The sequence below is a fragment of the Microchirus variegatus genome (genome assembly GCF_963457635.1).
Source record: "Microchirus variegatus genome assembly, chromosome: 17".
NCBI lineage: Eukaryota > Metazoa > Chordata > Actinopteri > Pleuronectiformes > Soleidae > Microchirus > Microchirus variegatus.
The window spans coordinates 20427000-20444910 of record NC_139818.1 but is presented as its reverse complement, the minus strand read 5'-3'; the positions used below and the strand labels follow the sequence as shown (position 1 = coordinate 20444910).

The 17911-nt window shown below is 43.7% G+C and overlaps 1 protein-coding gene across 1 annotated transcript; it reads left to right on the top strand.

Moving 5' to 3' along the window:
- Nucleotides 1-6736: 6736 nt before the first annotated feature.
- Nucleotides 6737-16320, top strand: mrtfba (myocardin related transcription factor Ba; the record flags this gene model as incomplete). Its single annotated transcript, XM_083903742.1, has 15 exons — nt 6737-6896; nt 9927-9992; nt 10127-10182; nt 10511-10586; nt 10817-10978; nt 11064-11239; nt 11333-11455; nt 11575-11825; nt 12552-12717; nt 13488-14531; nt 14673-14795; nt 14906-15055; nt 15175-15309; nt 15468-15528; nt 15809-16320. The coding sequence occupies 15 exons, from the start codon at nt 6737-6739 to the stop codon at nt 16318-16320; spliced, it is 3261 nt and encodes a 1086-aa protein (XP_083759868.1).
- Nucleotides 16321-17911: the final 1591 nt, after the last annotated feature.

Here is a 17911-nt window from a genome sequence, read left to right as displayed (position 1 = left end):
TAAGGTAATAAATACAATATTAGAAAGGTAAAATATATATTTCCTGTTAGACCTTAACCCTAACCCTAACCCAGCTGTTTGATATCGCACAAACATTAGCAACTATAATTGACTTTTCTTTTACCTTGCTTATAATTTTAAAGGAGAGGAACTAGTTAACATTACGTTAGTTATGGTCAATGTGCCTTATCCCCAAATCTGCATGTTTTTGGACTGTGGGAGGAAAGTGGAGAACCTGGAAAAACTTTGTCCATTTGAGAACCAAGATTTTGTATGGAAGAAAATATTGTTATTGTGCTGTAATGCATCCTGTATTCTTGCTGTTGGTTTTAAAAAATAGTATTTGCAGTAAATGAGACTTTATTTTGTCTATGAAGGTGTCCTTATTTCTCTGTGCAAGTTCATAACTTTTGTTGTGGCATCAGAATGTACTTAATTTGACTTAAAAATGATCATGAGTCCATGAACGTTGAATGACTGACTGCTGGTCATCCTGATCCCTGCCCTCCGGACACGCCCCCTAACGCTTCCTGTCCGTCTGCGTCATGACGTCAGTCTGCATCCGAACCGAGACCCAGTCGCAGCCATTTTACTCCGTGAAATAAACTTCAATCTCTCAGCTTGAGGGAAGGAAAAAAAAAAAACAGCATAACACCGCGGACGGTTTCGCCGACTCCAATGGATATGTGAAGCCGAGCTCGGACGTTTTCGGATTTCGTGTCTCCACAGTTCGGTAAGAGCAGACACCCGACGCGGCGCTGTCTTGTTTTTAGCATGTTAGCCCGTGTCCGCTAAGCCGAGCTAACTAGCGAAAATTGTGAGGCGGCTGTTGTTGGGGAGCGTTTCATGATGTGCCGAACGGGGCAGAGCAAGACGCGGTGCTGCTGTGACCGAACACCGGGTGGCTCTTACAGCATGTGTTCGACCACATTTTGTCAACGTTAGTCAGAGAAATGATGTCTGTGAATGCGGCTATTTGTCTTTTTAATGACTGTCTGCAACTCACTCACCTGTCAGATTTGAAGTAACATGCCAACGTTATCTCACCCCCCCCTCACACCCGCCCTTCTCCCCGGCTATAACAGTGACTGACTGCCATGTGACTCTGTGACAATTTGCACACGTTCGTTATTTAATGCTGCTATATATATATATATATATATTAGGTTTAAATGTCTATATATATTATTAATGTGCAGGGTTTCCATCTCACCTCTTTTATTGTGGATGCTTTGTGAATTTTCTGAATCAGGTGCTGCTGATGCTGCAGCAAACCCCTGGCAGGGGTTTTGGGGTTTGTGTGTGTGTGTGAATCATCCAGACAGGCAGGATGTGAGGATTTCAGTCCCATCCATCCATCCAGTCTGTCTGACTGTCTGTCATTGGAGCGTGTGAAATATTAGCTGCTACTCATATGCACTGTGCATATGGTTGGATGGCAAAGTAATCATCCCTTCATGTGCCTCTAACCTCCCAGTGCTGTAGTCATTTGCGAGAAGACTCCCTGCTCAGATGTCTTTATACCAATGTTTCCATGTCTCTCCCTGTGGCAAATACAATATAATGATATATGTGTATTTATATATATATATAATAAAGTGAGACTGCAGGATATTAAGTAAACATTCAGTAACATGGTTTTAAACTACAATGATTATCAATTTCTTTCTGATGCTAACACAACAGTAATCCCAGAGTTAGAAGCCTGTGGAGAAAAAAACAAACGATGACATGCTTTATTTCCATCTCAGCAACATAAGAAAAAAAAAAAAAAAGAAGAAGAAAGATTTAAATGTCCGTTTCAGCTCCTAAATTGTGGAAAGAGCTCCCACTCCACATCAGACAGGCCCCCACACTTCTTGTCTTTAAAGGAGAGTTGTTTCTTATGTGTGTTTTAGCTTATTTTCTTACACTTTTATTGGCTTTTACGTGTGTCGTTTAGCCCTCTTGTTGTCGATTTGTATTGGATGTACTGCGAGTTGGTCCACCCTGTGGTTTAAAACGTGCTTTATAAATAAATAAAACTGGATTGGATTAAAACATCGTTTAATACTCTAAACAAAACCACCCCCCAGATTGTTCTAATTAAAGAACGAAATAGGCGTTGCAGCTGGATTCAACAGTGTCAAACCAATCCTCTGAAAGGTGTCGCAATGTGAGGTATTCAAGTAAAGTGTGGAAAATCATTCTTCATCATACATTTATGGTATTTTCTTGTCCAAACAAAACTAGCACACAACCTATCTTTTGTGATAAGTCTGTTGACATTGAGATTCTTGACAAATTCTGCCTTAATATGGAGGCGCTAACAGCTATTTTCTCACAGAGTGTCACTGCCACCCCGTGTATCTCTAGTGTCCGAGCGCACACAGTTCAGGACCCTATTGTAATATTCTGATTTGTATTCCCCCCACAGAAACTGCCTTATATAACAAGTGTGATGACAAGCCATTGCAGGCAGCATGATCTGACCTGTGATTTTTTACATCAAGGTGTGACCGTCGTATTGATTTTGACTGCATACTAAAATTATTATTATTATCATGATGATTATTATTTTATTTGTCAAGTCCTTTTCCCTGTCGCTCGCGAAGGAAAACGGCTTCACGTCGCATGTGTGTGTGTGCGTGTCCGTGGGAACAGAGCAGAACTGTGACTCTGGTGAATGAGCCACAGCGATGACATCATTCATGTGTTTTTATCTTTGGATAAAAGCAAGACTTGTTTTTCTTGGACAAGAAAGACATGGTTTCTATTTTAGGCGCAGAAGAAAAAAAAAAACTGCAGACTCAAACTTTTGTTTGTTACCGAGTGTCTCTCAAGATTTGTGTGTGTGTACAGAGGTGGCATGTCGGGTACATTGGTTAACATGTCTTACATGGTTTAATTAATGGCTTACACAGCCAATTGATATGAGCCAAATGAATCAAGAGCGCAAAAAAACGGTATTGACTTGTATCAACGTGCATTTTTAGGTGGTTATATGTAAATCCTGGCCCTTTTAGTTGTGGGTATTTAGCGTAGTCTTGCATATCACGTCGGCTACACCACTGCTATAAGCCTATTTCTCTATCTTGAGTGACTTTCTAGTGCATCTTGGTTGTCACTGTTCTAATAATGACTGTTACACACACACACACACAGGGAGCAGTAAACAGGAATATCAAGATGAAGCCTATCAGAGGCTTTCATTTGCTTCACAGACAGAGATTTCGAAAGACGAAACTTAATGAAATGAAATGTTATGTGCATTGTGCACCATTGTGAAATGTACAGATTTTTGGTCGCACTATTGAGTCTGGTTCCGGACATATTTGTGTTTGCTTGTGAGCTCTTTATCGCTAAAAGTCTCTCCACAGCCCAAGGCCTGTTTGTTGCAAAGTTGACCTATCACCTCCTCGCGTCGGAATGCAGGGGACTGGGAACTGACACGTTCTCTCTGGCCCTGTTAAAGATACATGGCACTGCAGTTTTTAAAAAAAAAAGAAGTTCCTATGTCCTCAAAACACATGTGCGGGAGGTTTTGAAAGCAGGGCATTGTATTCACTCGTGTGGCAATAGTGGTTTCTTCCAAGTTCATGCCAAATTCTGCCAGCCTGAGGACGGTAAAGACTTTATGGATATTTTAACAGGCCGCTGTCAAAGATCGCTTCTTATCAGTCGTGACTCAACTATCAGCCGTGTATGGAAAGCTCATGGCAACCAAAATCCAATGACCGTTGATGTTGTTTCTAATATAAGAATTTATAAAATGTATATAATGTAATAATGCTGTATCAAGGAAGGAACCAACACACAAAAAAACAGACGTTATATTAAACCATGCGATGTTGACTGTGAGGTCAGTGTCGGTCATTCTCCCTCAGGCTGCTGAGTGGATACCACATTACAGCTCTTTAGTCATTATTAGTACTAAGTTTTCTTTTGTCTGCATGAATGACCCACTTCCTTTATCATAGAGACCACTGCAGATGTTCCTAGCAACCTGTAGCAACACGAATGCTCAGAACCTTGGGTGCAGCCTTGAGTGTGCGCTCGATTCATTCACACGTCTTTATGTGGCCACTTAGAATTTTTTAGTCTCTATTAATCTTCAAACGGCCCCTTTTCAGTTTAGGTCCTACGCTGATGGTGTGTGTTCTCATTTTGTATTTCAATGGGCGTTAATTATGTAAGGCCACGTTATGTAATTCCCTTTTTTTTAATTGATAAGTTTGGATTCGGTGACGTTTTCTTGCTGTGAAATAGCAAATAAATATATTATCGACTCATCTGCTCTGTTTTTTTTTGTTTGGGATGAACAGAGCAATACCGCCATGTTTTCCAAATGTCATCTAAAAGGAAACGAATGCCTCCTTGATTCAAAATGTACTGAATTTCCATGTTATATTCATGGTTGCTCCCTTTCTGTCTTCCTCCAGATTTGACTCCATGGCTTAGCGTGACTCTGCGCAGCAACTAACCCGGGCGTCTCTCTCCTCCGTCCCTTTGCTGTCCTCTGCTACCAACGGTACGAGTGAACTCATCGACAGAACGACGACCGCAGCCTTCCCTGTGGTTGTGGTAGCCAGTCACACTTGCACGTACAAGCACACAAATATGACTTTGTTTAAGAGGTCTCATGTGTATTTCCTTTTTTTCTCCCCCATTATCGCTTCTTCTGTATTTGTGCGTTTCATTGTGAACCTCTTTGTCAAACTTAAAGTTGACAAATGCTCTTTTAAAGACCCAACAGTGTAACTTTCTCTCCTCTTTGATCCCACTCCAAATATGAGCCGTAAAAATGTCTGCAAAATTAGTTTTTGTTTTCCCAGCATTAAAACAGGGAATGGGAGTTATACTCCCAGTGCTACACCGGCTTCCTCTCCCACTGAAAGCCAACATGATGACGGTAGAACAATAGCCCTCGATCAGGGTCAGTGTTAGCAGAGTCTCTTCAAACAGCTTGGACATGGCCCAGAAAATCCGAAGTGAAAGCCTCATATTACACGATGCACTGTTTGATTGTAATCTCTAAGGAAAGGCTTACATGTGGCAGACCAAAGGCCAGTTCAATTATTAAACATGCTGTTACTGGACCACTGAGCTTAAACTCCCTGTTGTATGGTGTCTTAGGGGATACTTAATCATTATTAAAAGTGTCTGCGAAGCCAAGTTTTGAGGAGTGGGGGAATTGTGAAGCAATGGCCTGATTACTTGTTTTCAGATTCAGATTACTAGTAAGTGCCATATCAGCTGGGATTAGCTGACACTCATTTTAATGGGAGTCAGATAGCAAATAATAAGTGTTGGGCACGTTAATGCGTTAACGGAGTTTAGCGCATGACACATTTCCATGACAACTGACCAGACGTCATGTTTACGCGACTCGCGATTGTTAAAATGAGTCTCTAAAGTAACGCTAAACTTTAAAAACAGAGGCACACATACGCAGTACACAGGTACGCCGGTTATTTATAGCACTGCTCTTTTCGTTTAATAAACGGACTGCTCCAGTTCCACTGTAGGTGCGCTAACGCCGCTAAAGGAGCTAACGGTGCTAACGGAGTTAACTGGTAAACGGTGCCTGGACTCTGTCGCCGCGGCACGTAACATGACGTCACGCGCGTCTTATTATATAACGTAGTGCCCAGCACTACAAATAGTATCAAGTTATTTCCGAGTAACATTGGAAAAACCCTGCATTGTTTTCATTGATTTTATTGGAGCAATTTTCTCAATCCGTCCATTTAGCAAATGGAGCTTGCAGTTTTAATTCAAGCTCGTTTAATTTTTACCTCCATCCTCCTCCCGTGTTTTATTAGCAGAGGGGCGGTAGTTCATGCAAAATGTAAAAACGATTATCCTCAGGAAGAGAACGTGCTAGAAAAGAAAAGCATGAGGTGATGAACTATAGGTGTTAATGTTTCGTTGTGTTCAGATGCATTTGCACGACATCCACGTTCAGCAGTCACACGTGTTGTTTCACTCGTCGTTCCTCCACCGTCTAATGCCTCAGGCTCGCTTCAGGGTCTGCAGAGAGAAATAAAAGAAGCCATAGGAAGGAACCACGGTGGTTCTCGGCCAAACACAACACATCAGGACGGTAAATAAAGTGCGCTCATGCCTTGGAATGGATTGTGTGGGTGCTTTTTTGGAGAGCGATAAATAGCCTACATGTTTAGAACGAAGCAGTCCGTCATCTCCTGGTTAAGAGACTGCTGTGAAGCCCTGGTTACTAAACTGTTTGTTTTTGCTCCCCAAAAAGTTTTCCTGCCCCCACTTCTGTTTGAAATCGCCACAGCGACGTCATATTCCAGATTATGAAGCCTCTGTCTGAACAGAGAGAACATTCATGTGCAGACTGGCGTTCATTTCTCGCGAGCAGTGGTTTTTTTGAAGCGATTATTCGCCGTAATGGCCAACCCAGCTCGTTTAATGACTAATTTGGGCTGCGACTGAGCTCTTCCAGATGGCTGGAATTAAATGCCACTCTTTGGGTGAAGTAGTCATACCAACAGGATGATGATGGTTATTCAGGATTACTGTTCATGAGGAGCCCACAAAATGTGATGTATTCCTCCTGTTTAAGAGCAAGAGAAGAGCAGTCATTCGTTTTCCTGCTAACTCCTCACTCTCTCTTCTCATTGCCTTGTGTCCACGCAGGTAGCAGTGAGACATACCATAAAGGGAACGGTCACCTATATCCTTGTTGCTTGTGTGCAAAACCCTCCCCAAACCCCTCTCCTGAGGCAGGATGGAGCCCCAGGCTTACCACTTGCTTGGTGCAGAGGGGGATTGTGGGATGTTGAGTCTGCTGGTGCCCAGTCCACAGAGCGAGGCGGTGACCCACGAGATGGAGGAGCTGTCGCTGCAGCCCGCGCCCAATCTACCTTCGCTCAGCGAACGCAAAAATGGTAAGGTCACACGTGGCCGTTCACAGGCATAGAAAGACAAAAAAAAATACATTTATTTTTACTTCTTCTAAATCAAAGAAAAGACACCACTTGGAGAAAAAAAAGAGTCTGAGGCAACATCATCATGCTCTGAGTCATTTCTAGTCAATTTCTAGTGTTTGTCATCAAAAGCCTACCCTACCAAAGACGTCATATTTCTGTGATAAAATACTCCAACACTGTTGTATCCTGTGGAAAAACACTCAAAATATCATGAAAATCAAACACCCAGCATTTATTATATGTAATAATGTCAGGATCTTTTGGCTGTGGTGCAGTTTTTCCACTGTGGTGATATACTAGTTACAGCATCCCAGTTTGACCTTAAACACCGCCGTTCTGCATCGATGGCCGTCACACTTTTTTTTTTTAATCTAAAAGCACGTACACGAGCATACTTCCTGAATCAACCAAATTATCCTTTAGCGTTTGCCAGCTCGCGTGCTTCTCATCGCCCTCTCGATGCTGTCTTGGCTTCCAAGTAGGACCGAGTCAGACACTGATGGATGGGTATGCGATTTCCAGATTTTGGGGAATGGGTTTAGATTCACGCTCGCGTTTGCCAGTTCCTAATCACGGCTTAGATGGCGTAGGGAGATCTACGTCTGGTTTACTGACTGTGATGCTGATTACCGTGCATATAAAGTTCTCAATTTTTCAGTTACCGTCAACAGTCGCAGGGTGTTCATATCGAGCTATCCCCAACTGGATTAGACGTGTGTTTTGTGCGTTAGTGCACACAACCATCTGTGTGCGTTAATGCCTCGTTTGGGGGAAAACGTCTGTCGGAATGTCAACAGTAGTAGCACCCGCTCATCTTCTTAGCTTCTAGCTCATACTTTCCACATTCTGCCCAGTCCTTTTACTCGTATTGGTTTTAACAAGCAAGTGTTGAGTCGTCACAATGACAGGTGTGAGTGTCTCAGACCACCTCTGGGAATGGTGCTGCACTCGGCAGGAGTAAACCTTTAAACACAAGTCTTCTTATTTAGTTATTAATTTTTGTTGTATTCTATCAGTTATTGGTTTGCATCTTGGGATTTTCAACAGGTTTTCCCTCTCTCTCTCTCTCCCTGCTCTGTCATTTATTGACTGAATTTATATTTAAGTGATGTAAACACAAGCTCAGTCATTTCTTTCTTTGCTCACCTCAGCCTGTTGAGGTCATAGGTCAGCTCGTGTTTGTCCGGCTGAAGAGAGTTTCCTGGAGTTATTGAGGAGAACTCCACAGACTGGAAGTGTTTATGAATCACCTTGAACAAACATTTCCCCCGCTGAATACCTTTTTCTCACAGTTCACTTACAGGGCTTTTCCTTTGTACATATTCAAGCGCTACTCGTCTTGACTTTACTCGGGTGTTTTTGCTTTTCCATGAGGGATGGTATCTGGTACCTGGTGCTGTTTTTGATATCTGCTACTTGGCCACTGATTTGTCAGAGAGTGTTGTCACTGGAAGTGTCATCCGACCCAATAATCAAACGTGTCATTTTCAAAAAACAGCAAGAGCGCTACATCGAGCATACGTGGCCGCTGCATCGAGGTGCAGACGCTGCTCCGATTGGGATCCAGAGAGAGCTGGATGGATCCACTCAAAACGAGAAGATCTATCAGGAGGTTGTCGATGTCACAGCAGTAAGCTAAGAGGAGGTACTATGAAGTAATGGAAAACAATGTGCCTGATACCCAAACCAAGTCGAGTAGCACTTGAACTGTATAATGGAAAAGTGTCCTTAGTGTGGCCCGAAACTGCTCACTTCAACTGTCAGGGCTGTTGACCCTTTGTTCCCCCACTGTCCAACTTTGTGTGTGAGTTTATAAACAGTAGCCATGGTCGAGTTTTTGTGAATGTTTTACCAAAGCTGCTGTGTTATTTCCCAAACAAAGTTTGTTGAACGTTTTAGCAAAAAAAGGTGATGTAATCGGTGGTGACGAATGACGAAAGCCGTTGCCATCAACTTCAAATCAAATAGTGCCGGTTGTTTCCTGCTCGAGCGAAAATATAGTTTTTCTCAGTAAGCTTTGATGTGTCACTTTCTCTGAATGGAGAAGTGTCTGTGCTCATGGCTGATGTTGATTTTGTAGGAATCTACTTGTTCCACTTCCCTTTGTTGTTGTCGTCCCTCTTACCATGTGACATGAAAGCACGTCAGAATACTTGTGTTGTTGTAGCGCGCTCGTTTCTTTTAGGCACAAGTTGCATCACATACGTTTGTTGTGATGCTGCGTTGAGCCATTTACTCCGTTGTTCCTCAGTCGTTTTTCATGGAGTCGGTGTAGTTTGAATCACTTTTAGCCAGAAAATTAACCATCCGAAGCTGACAAAGAGTGAGAGAGGGAAGTAACCATAGAGGGGGGAGGTTGTGGCTTTGTAACAATAAAAAAAAAAAAAAGAGCACAAGTCAGAGAGAGATAGAGAAATACAGGAGGTATCAGGCAGTGTTACAGTGCTGCAGATTTTGCATGTTACATTCATCATAACCTAATTGAAAGGCTGTCAAACTGGAATCAAACGGCTTAATCACTCCATTTTGTTTTGGAGTATTCTATCAGCAAGTTGTAAAAACATGGCCTTTAATAACTGCTGTGCTAGGTTCGGCGCAAAAGCAGGTGAGCATTACTTTTACTTGCATTTAATAGTACGGTGCTTATTGTTCAACTCAAGTAGACTTGAGTGCTTCGGTCAGTCTTTCATTTATGGATGTTTTGGGTTAATATTCTTTACCTCTCATGGTTGCTTGGTTCCTAATGTCAGACTCTGGTTAAATTAAATGTAAACTCACATTGCTTAAGTTTTTGCTTAAATTGGTGATGTCATGATGATGAGTGTGCCTCAACTGTAACTGTGCTGATTAGATGATAACACTGTTATTAGTTATGTCAACATATTGACTCAAAAACAGGATATGACTTAGACCCGGGGGGAGATGAGAGGTTAGTATGCGGTTACCTCCTCAGATTGATCTCATTTTCCTTTTTTCTTTTGCTTTCAGTCCTGCAGTTGAAGCTCCAGCAAAGGAGAACCCGGGAACAGCTGGTGGACCAGGGCATTATGCCGCGTGAGTATCAGTAATGCTAGGTGTTCCATCACTCACTGAAAAAAGCTTATGTGGACTGATTGGATTTCTAATACCCAATACACCAATAACTGACATGATGTATATGGTAACTTGATAAATGTGATGTCCCGCAGCTCTCAAAAGCCCTGCAGCTTTCCATGGGCAGATTCGCAGCTTGGAGAGAGCCAGGGTAAGGCACGGTTTGGGGGTCACCTCAACAATTTGTGTGTGTTTCCCATTAAAAGTCACACTTTTATTCATCAAAAGAGTTGCAAAATGAATAGAAAATATAATAGCCAATAGCCTTCTCCCGTGATTAGCAAACACAATGTACCATTAGGACACTGGAGAGATGGTTGCTGGAAATGGGCCTCATTACACCTATGTACATATTCCAACAAAAAACCAGACGTTTGCAGCTAGAATTGTCGTTTACCACATTAACAATGTATAGAGTGTATTTCTGATTTATTTAATATTTATTTACTAACTCTTATATCTCTACCTTTTTCTATAAGACTGAGAATTTCCTGAAGCACAAGATCCGTAGTCGTCCAGAGAGAGCAGAGCTCGTCAGGATGCACATCCTCCAGGGTACGGATAATTCTCTGCTTCACAATATGCACACATATATGTTTTTTGTAGTGTTTCCTGAACAATAGTACAGGAATAGAAAGGCTGTCTTCACATGGCAGCATGAAGAACTTCCTCTTACTGTATGCATGCTCAGCACCAGTGGACCATGTCATTGAGAACATGGCTATCAAATTTGAGAAACTGCAAATAAAGTCAGTCAATTTTAAACTGTGTGTTACATTTTCCAGAGACCGGTGCAGAGCCCTCGCTCCAGGCCACGCAGATGAGGCTGAAGAGGGCTCGACTGGCCGACAACCTGAACGAAAAGATCGCTCAGAGACCTGGCCCAATGGAGCTGGTGGAAAAGAACATCATCCCAGTGGATTCCAGCCTTAAACAAGCCATCATCGGTGAGAGACAGAGCAAAAAAAAACGACCACAAGACACGTGGCATTATTGAGGTTTAAGACTTAAAGCATTTTCTTTTTCTTTTAGTGGGCCAGGTGAATTACCCTAAGGTATTGGATGAAGACAGTTGTGAAGCCCTGTCTCCGGAGCAGCCAGCCAGTCAAGAGTCTCAGAGTTCTGCTCCTTCACCAGGCGAGAGCAAAGCCGCAGAGACGCCCTCTCCTGCTCCAGCACCACCAACGCTCCATAACACCATACTGCAGGTTCAATAGAGAATTTGTACTGGTGTAATAATAGGGTTTGTGTTTACCTGTCCTGTAATCCCAGATTTTGAAGTCCTTTTTGTTGTGTTTCAGACCTTCCCGATCGCTAAACCAGCAACTTCAAACATTGTGCAAGTGATTTCTGCCAATGAGCTTCTGGCCAACCGTGCAACTGCTACCCCTGCTCCCACAAAACCAGGCCCAACACTGGTCAAAGTGAGGGCAACAAACCATCACCTCCTAAATGTGTTTGCTTTGCGAAATGTGTTTGCTTTGCGTTTCCGTGATGTTTGTCAAAAGCATATTTCGATTTTTCATTTCTCTGACCGACACAGCAAAGTCAGCAGAAGACGCCCTCAGAAAAAAGTCGCAGCAAGAAGGGCAAAGATTCGAGGCCCAGGGTGAAGAAGCTCAAATACCACCAGTATGTTCCTCCAGACCAGAAGCAGGAGGCCAGCGAGGAGCCAATGGAGTCCTCTTATGCCCGACTACTGCAGCAGCAGCAGCTGTTCCTGCAGCTGCAGATCCTCAGCCAACAGCAGCAGCAGCACTACAACTACCAGACCATTCTGCCGGCACCACTCAAGTACGTCAATAAACAAGTGCCCTCTTCAAACATGGGGAAATGTATTAACCACAACAATACTCTGAATATATAAAAGAGTTTAATTGGATTGTGGCCATTGAAGCTGGCAAATGATATTTGGATCACTGACTGAATGTTTTCTTCATAAGATGACAGTGCTTTATTCTCCTGACTTCTCTGTATTTTATTAATCCATAATAAAATAAAACTTAGAGGTTTTATTTTTGTTTCTGTGCACAATCAACAGTAGTAATGGGTCCACCAACCCAGCTGTATTTTGTGTGGTATTAATTTCAGGATGTTACAATTCAGTTTCTACTCCGATACCTCTAATCTGGCTCCTCTCCATGATAAGCAAGCCAAATATTGTTGTTTTCAACAAACTCAGCGTCCCAGTAGCTGGTCTCCAATAACAACTCGTGCTTTTAATCATATTAATAACTAACGGGATTTTGTTTTACCAGCTGCTGTCCTCTCAGCAGCTGCATGACTGAGCTTTCTTTGAACTGTGCTTGTTGCGTTATGGTTTTGGTTGACGGGTTTTGTTAGTGAGGCGCAGGGCAGTTTCCTCTCTCCGTTTCCTCTCAGTAACAATACTCTTTTGTCCACCGTCCCTCTTTCTCCCACCTCATCTTCCTCTTTTTCTGTTTTTTTTTTTTTTTTACTCGTGTGACGGAATTATCTTCTCCCATGACCTCAACATTTTGTGTCTCTTTCTTTCTGTAGATCTGTGGCAGAGGGTCAGAGCAGCGCTGCCAGCAGCCTGCCAACCTCTATTGTGGTGTCTCTTCCCACTGCCCCTCCGCCTCCCCCACTCACCGCAGCTCGGCCAAATAATTCACTGTCAAACCGCAAGCCAGGAGTCTTACCTGCCAACCTGGAGGAGATGAAGGTCTGTGGAAACTTATCGTCATGTCATCTTCACACCTGTACCTTTGGAACATCGTGTCTTAGCAGCTTAAAAATGATCCAAGCTTCATAAATCACAGAGAGATTGATTTGCTTAACAACCTGCCCAGCTGGTAAAACCGAACTATATCAAGATTATTACAGGGACTTTCTTTGGAAACTGGCAACTCTAACAGGGTTGACAAAGTTTTGTCCTGTCCTGAGGGAATTTTACTTTTTTTAATAAGATATAATGTGTGAAATAGCGAGAAATAGCTAATTAATGCTTAACACTAATTTAACGGCAGTTAACATTAACATATGACACATTTCAATGACGACTGACCGGAAAAAGACATACGCGACGTCATGTTTACGTGACTCCCGATTGTTAAAATGAGTCTCTAAAGTAACGCTAAACTTTAAAAACAGAGGCACACGTATACAGTACACAGATACGCTGGTTATTTGTACCACTACTCTTTTCGTTTAATAAACAGACTGCTCAAGTTCGACTGTAGGCGCGCTAACGGCGCTAAAACAGCTAATGCAGCTAACGGCGCTAACTGGTAAACGGTGCATAGGCTCCAGTGCCGCGGCGCGTAAACAAAACGTCACACACGTCTTTTTCCGGCCGTCGTCATGGAAAAGTATCATGCGTTAACGTTGACGCCGTTAACCGCCGTTAACGCGTCAACTTGCCCAGCACTACGTCATTTAATTGTCGAAAAAAAATCTTAAAATGCTGACATGATCCCATTTTCATATTTGCAGGTGGCGGAGTTGAAACTGGAGCTAAAGCTGCGAAGCCTTCCTGTGTCGGGGACAAAGACGGATCTGATAGAAAGACTCAAGCCTTTCCAGGACATTCCTGCCACCTCTGCTCCCGCCACCATTCCTCCTCCTACTACCGCTACCACCTCCATCCCCATGGAGTTCACCGCTGCCTCTAACACTATCACCACCCCTGCCATCATTTTCCCAATTAAGCAGGTGGCTCCAGAGAGCGTGCACTCGACACCACCAGTCTCACCCAATCCGACTGGAGCCTCCACTCGACAGCAGGATGTAAGCATGTATGAGGCATCTACTGAAACAGTGGGCTCCGGCACAGCTGGTCCATGGTCTTCACCTCCTCAAGTGCCGGAGGAAAAAGACAGAAGGCTCCACGAGAAGGAGCGGCAGATAGAAGAGTTGATGAGGAAGCTGGAGCAAGAGCAGAAGTTGGTGGAGGCGCTGAAGATGCAGCTGGAGGTGGAGAAGAGGGGCCAAGGTGGCTGCGTTCCTGACTCTGTGTCCCCCAAACTCAGCTCTGTACCTGCCATGAATTCCGTTCCTCCTGTCCAGAATTCAAATGTAGTAAAAATGGAGGGCACAGTTCTGTCAAACTGTTCATCCACCACTGCTAGTATCCCAAACTCTATCATAGGCTCCCACACTCTCTCTAGCCCCCGACCGACTGTGGTGAAGTTGGAGGATGTGACTGTTTCTGCTGGCAAGCCCATCCAGCTCATGACAAACCTCCAGCCCCAAGGAAGCACGAGCCCACAGGTGCTCCAGCAGCAGCAGAGAAGTCCCACACTTCAGACTCGACCACAGTCCCAACCCACAGCTGCGGGCCTGCAGCAGTTCTTCATCAGCCACTCAGGTGGAGTCTCCCAGGTGCTGGGTCAGCCTCGGACCCTTTTAACCACAGCTAGGCAACCGCAGACTCTGCTGACCACTACTGGCCAGGCTAGGACTCAGATCCTCCTCCCAGTGTCACTTCCCAACAATGCTACTGCGATCCAGTTGCCAAGGACCACTGTCAGTCTGCAGGTAAGTGACATATTAAGAGTTAGTGGCATATTATATGGTTTTAAAATTATTATTAAATCATGTTTACAGGCTTTAACAAACAGGTTTAGTTTGCACAACTTGTCGTGTAGGCTCAGGCATCTGTTTTTCCTTCTCATCCAGCCTGTTCTCCAGGCCACAGTCTCAAATCCGGGTCTGATACAGGCCTCAGTTCCTCAGCTGCAGAGCACTAAGATGGAGACGGCTCCTAGCCAGCAGATAGCAGGCCACAATCCATTGTTACAGGTCAGTCATTACTCGTCAAACATATATTTTTGTAGCTCTTTCTCCTTTTTTTGCTGTCATGTTATCCTAGGTTATGGACTGATGTCCGACTTTCTCTTGTGCCTTGACAGACTCTGACAATGTGCAATAATACTACTGGTTTGGAGAACCAGACTAGACAGGAGATAAACCCCCAGAGTTTCCTCAGACGCTCCCCAGAAACCAGGGTCTCTCCACGGGCTTCACCCAACCGCCACATTGCCAATGGATCTCTTCATAAGGTATCAGAGCAGAGTAAATACCAGAGTGTAGTCATTGGTTAAGTCATTGCTACTTATTTGATGCATTTTCATTATCATTTCATTGTCCTTTTTTTCCCACTTTTCTCTTTTTCTTGCAGTCTCCCTCTCCCCAGCCTGCCTTCATCCTCCAGCCCACCTCTCTCATCACTCAGCCTCCAAAGACACGAGAGCCTCCCCGCTATGAGGAGGCCGTCAAACAGCGCCGCAACTTGCACGTCAACAACGCCTCGCAGGTTAGACACTCACCAGCCACTGCACCAATAATCACAGTCATTACAACTCGCTAGCATCATATTATACAACAGCAGAATACAACAGTGTTTTCAAGTAATTGTTCTGCTTTCTGTGAACCAGATTCAAATCTCTTAACCTGTTTTGACTTTGTCCTCAGGTTCCTACGACAACCAGCCAGCAAATGGATGACTTATTTGACATTCTCATACAGAGTGGAGGTAACTTTGTGCAAAGTGACAGAACAGTCGGTTAATTATTGAGGAGGGGTTAAAGGTCCAATGTAACATTTATGAGCATAAGAGGCAGAAATGTTATATACTACCCATAACTATGTTAGAATAAGTTTATAGTCACCTAAAAATTAAAATTCTTAGAATAAGCCTTTTATATACTGCTCTGGTTCTATTATTATTTGAAAAGTCTGTTTCAAAACATGTTATTGGGTTGAACCCATTAAGTAATTCCTTTTCTTAATTCCTTTGTCCTACTCTTTCCCAGAAATGACACCATTCATCCAGCAGGAGCCGGCAGTGTCTCTCAATAAGACTAACCCAGTCACAGCCAGTATCACCACCCTTCCTGTCAACACTGCCCTCTGCAGACCTCCTCCACATATCCATTTGGCCCCTCCGACCAGTCTGAGCCCTGTTGTTGACCCCAACCTGTCCAGCCTCTCCTCTCTGGCCACAGACAATCAGCTGGAGGCCTTTCTGGAGAGGACACTGGCCGACACGTCGCCGGCATCTGACCTGCGCACGCAGGGCCTGATGGAGGAGCTTCAAGCTCAGCTGATGGAGCAGCATCCCTACTCGCCCATGGACACATCAGACCTGTCCTTCTGCGACTCCTCCTCACCTTCGTCAATTCACATGGGTCTGTCTGACCCGGCACTGGATAATATGGAGTGGCTTGACCTCACCATGCCGCCTGGACCTGCAGGGGCACTCACACCACTGGGGATCCCAACAGACTTCCTGGATACCCAAGATCTGCAGCTGCACTGGGACTGAAGGAGGGTTCGATAAGGAAGACAGCTGAGCAACATCTGAGCCAGGAGTGAAGGAAGGATGGATGAAAAGATGAAGACGGTGGCAGCCATAAAAGGGTTTGAGTTTAAAAACTTTTACTAAGGTGAAAAATCACTCTTTAATAGTACATCCATACCATCTGTAATATTCCCACTATACTACAGGGGAGACCTTGTACAGGCAGCACACTGATGAAGCTGAACTACAAGCAGGAGTTAGTTAGCACAGCTTTAAAAAGAAGGTCTAAAATGTCATCACTAAGGTGATGGAGATGAAGGAAGTAGACTTTCAGTGGTGGTTTATGGAAAAGAAGGGAGACGGAGCCAAATGTAGACAATGAAGCATGAACTGTTTGTAAATACTGTTCACACCACACTAAAATAACCCCCGAGTCAAAACCCAGTCATTCCTATTGGAGGTGTTGCTGGTTGTGCTTCCAGTAGCTGTGTTCACATGTGCAACATTTTCGAAAAGATTCCTTCCGATTGGAGTCTTAAAATTCCGTAGTTTGCTTGGACGCAAAATGAAATTATTCGATTGTGATTTGTGTGCACATCCGTGAAGCATTCCGTCAGGACAGACTTTTTTTTGACATGCGCGGTGTATGTGTGTCTGCTCATTCGGAATTAAATTTGTTTCCGAATGGGCTGTGTATGACATATTTTTATTCCGATCAGGCCTTGATTCTGATTAATCGTGTCCATGTAAAAATAGCTACTGACTCCTGCATCTGTTTATTACTGTGTGAGCACAGTAACAGTCCACAGATGCATCTGTAGGTGTAATGATTTCGAAGGGCCTTTGTCCCACTGAGGCTCACTGTGCCATACTGACTTATAAATGGTGGCATTTAATGTGTATTATCTGTGTCTGAAGACAGATGACGGATTATTGTTGGATTATTTACAGTTTTATGGAAGTAAGTGCAAACACTTAGACTAAACCGGTTTATAGAAGATATCTGAGAAGGTGTTGGACAGTCAAATCAGTCTGTTACCTTTATGGTGTCATGTCATCTCAGAGGCAACTTTAAAAACTATCCTAACTGAGGTCCACACTGGTCCAGCCTCCTACATACTGTAGAATGTGTTTTTTCCTGACTAATCTGATATGCTGTATCAGACGTGACTGTTTTCCTCTGATTCATCGCGGCCATTTTGGGTCAAGGCGATGAACCAGTGACTCTAAAAGAACAAAGACTGGACTCCAGTCGGACGATGGAGGAGGAGGAGGAGGAGGAGGCCAGCTCCTCCGACCAGAAGTGAGAGCTATGCACTAAAGAGGCCGAGGGATAGAACGACGAGCCTCATTCACCTCAGAACAAGGAAATGTGAACTCTTGCATATTCAAGGTGATTGTTAATAGAAAGTGATCGCGATCGAGTGGCCGATCGCTCGAGTGATACTGCAGTTGTTGGCCAAGTCTCTTACTTTGAATGTACTTTTTGAAGAAAAAAAACCAACACAAAATAGGAATTAACTTACAAAGTTGGCAGCTTTTTTTTTTTTGTTGGTCTGATATTAAACTGACAGGAAGGGAACATAACACCATTTTACAAGACACGTAATTGCGA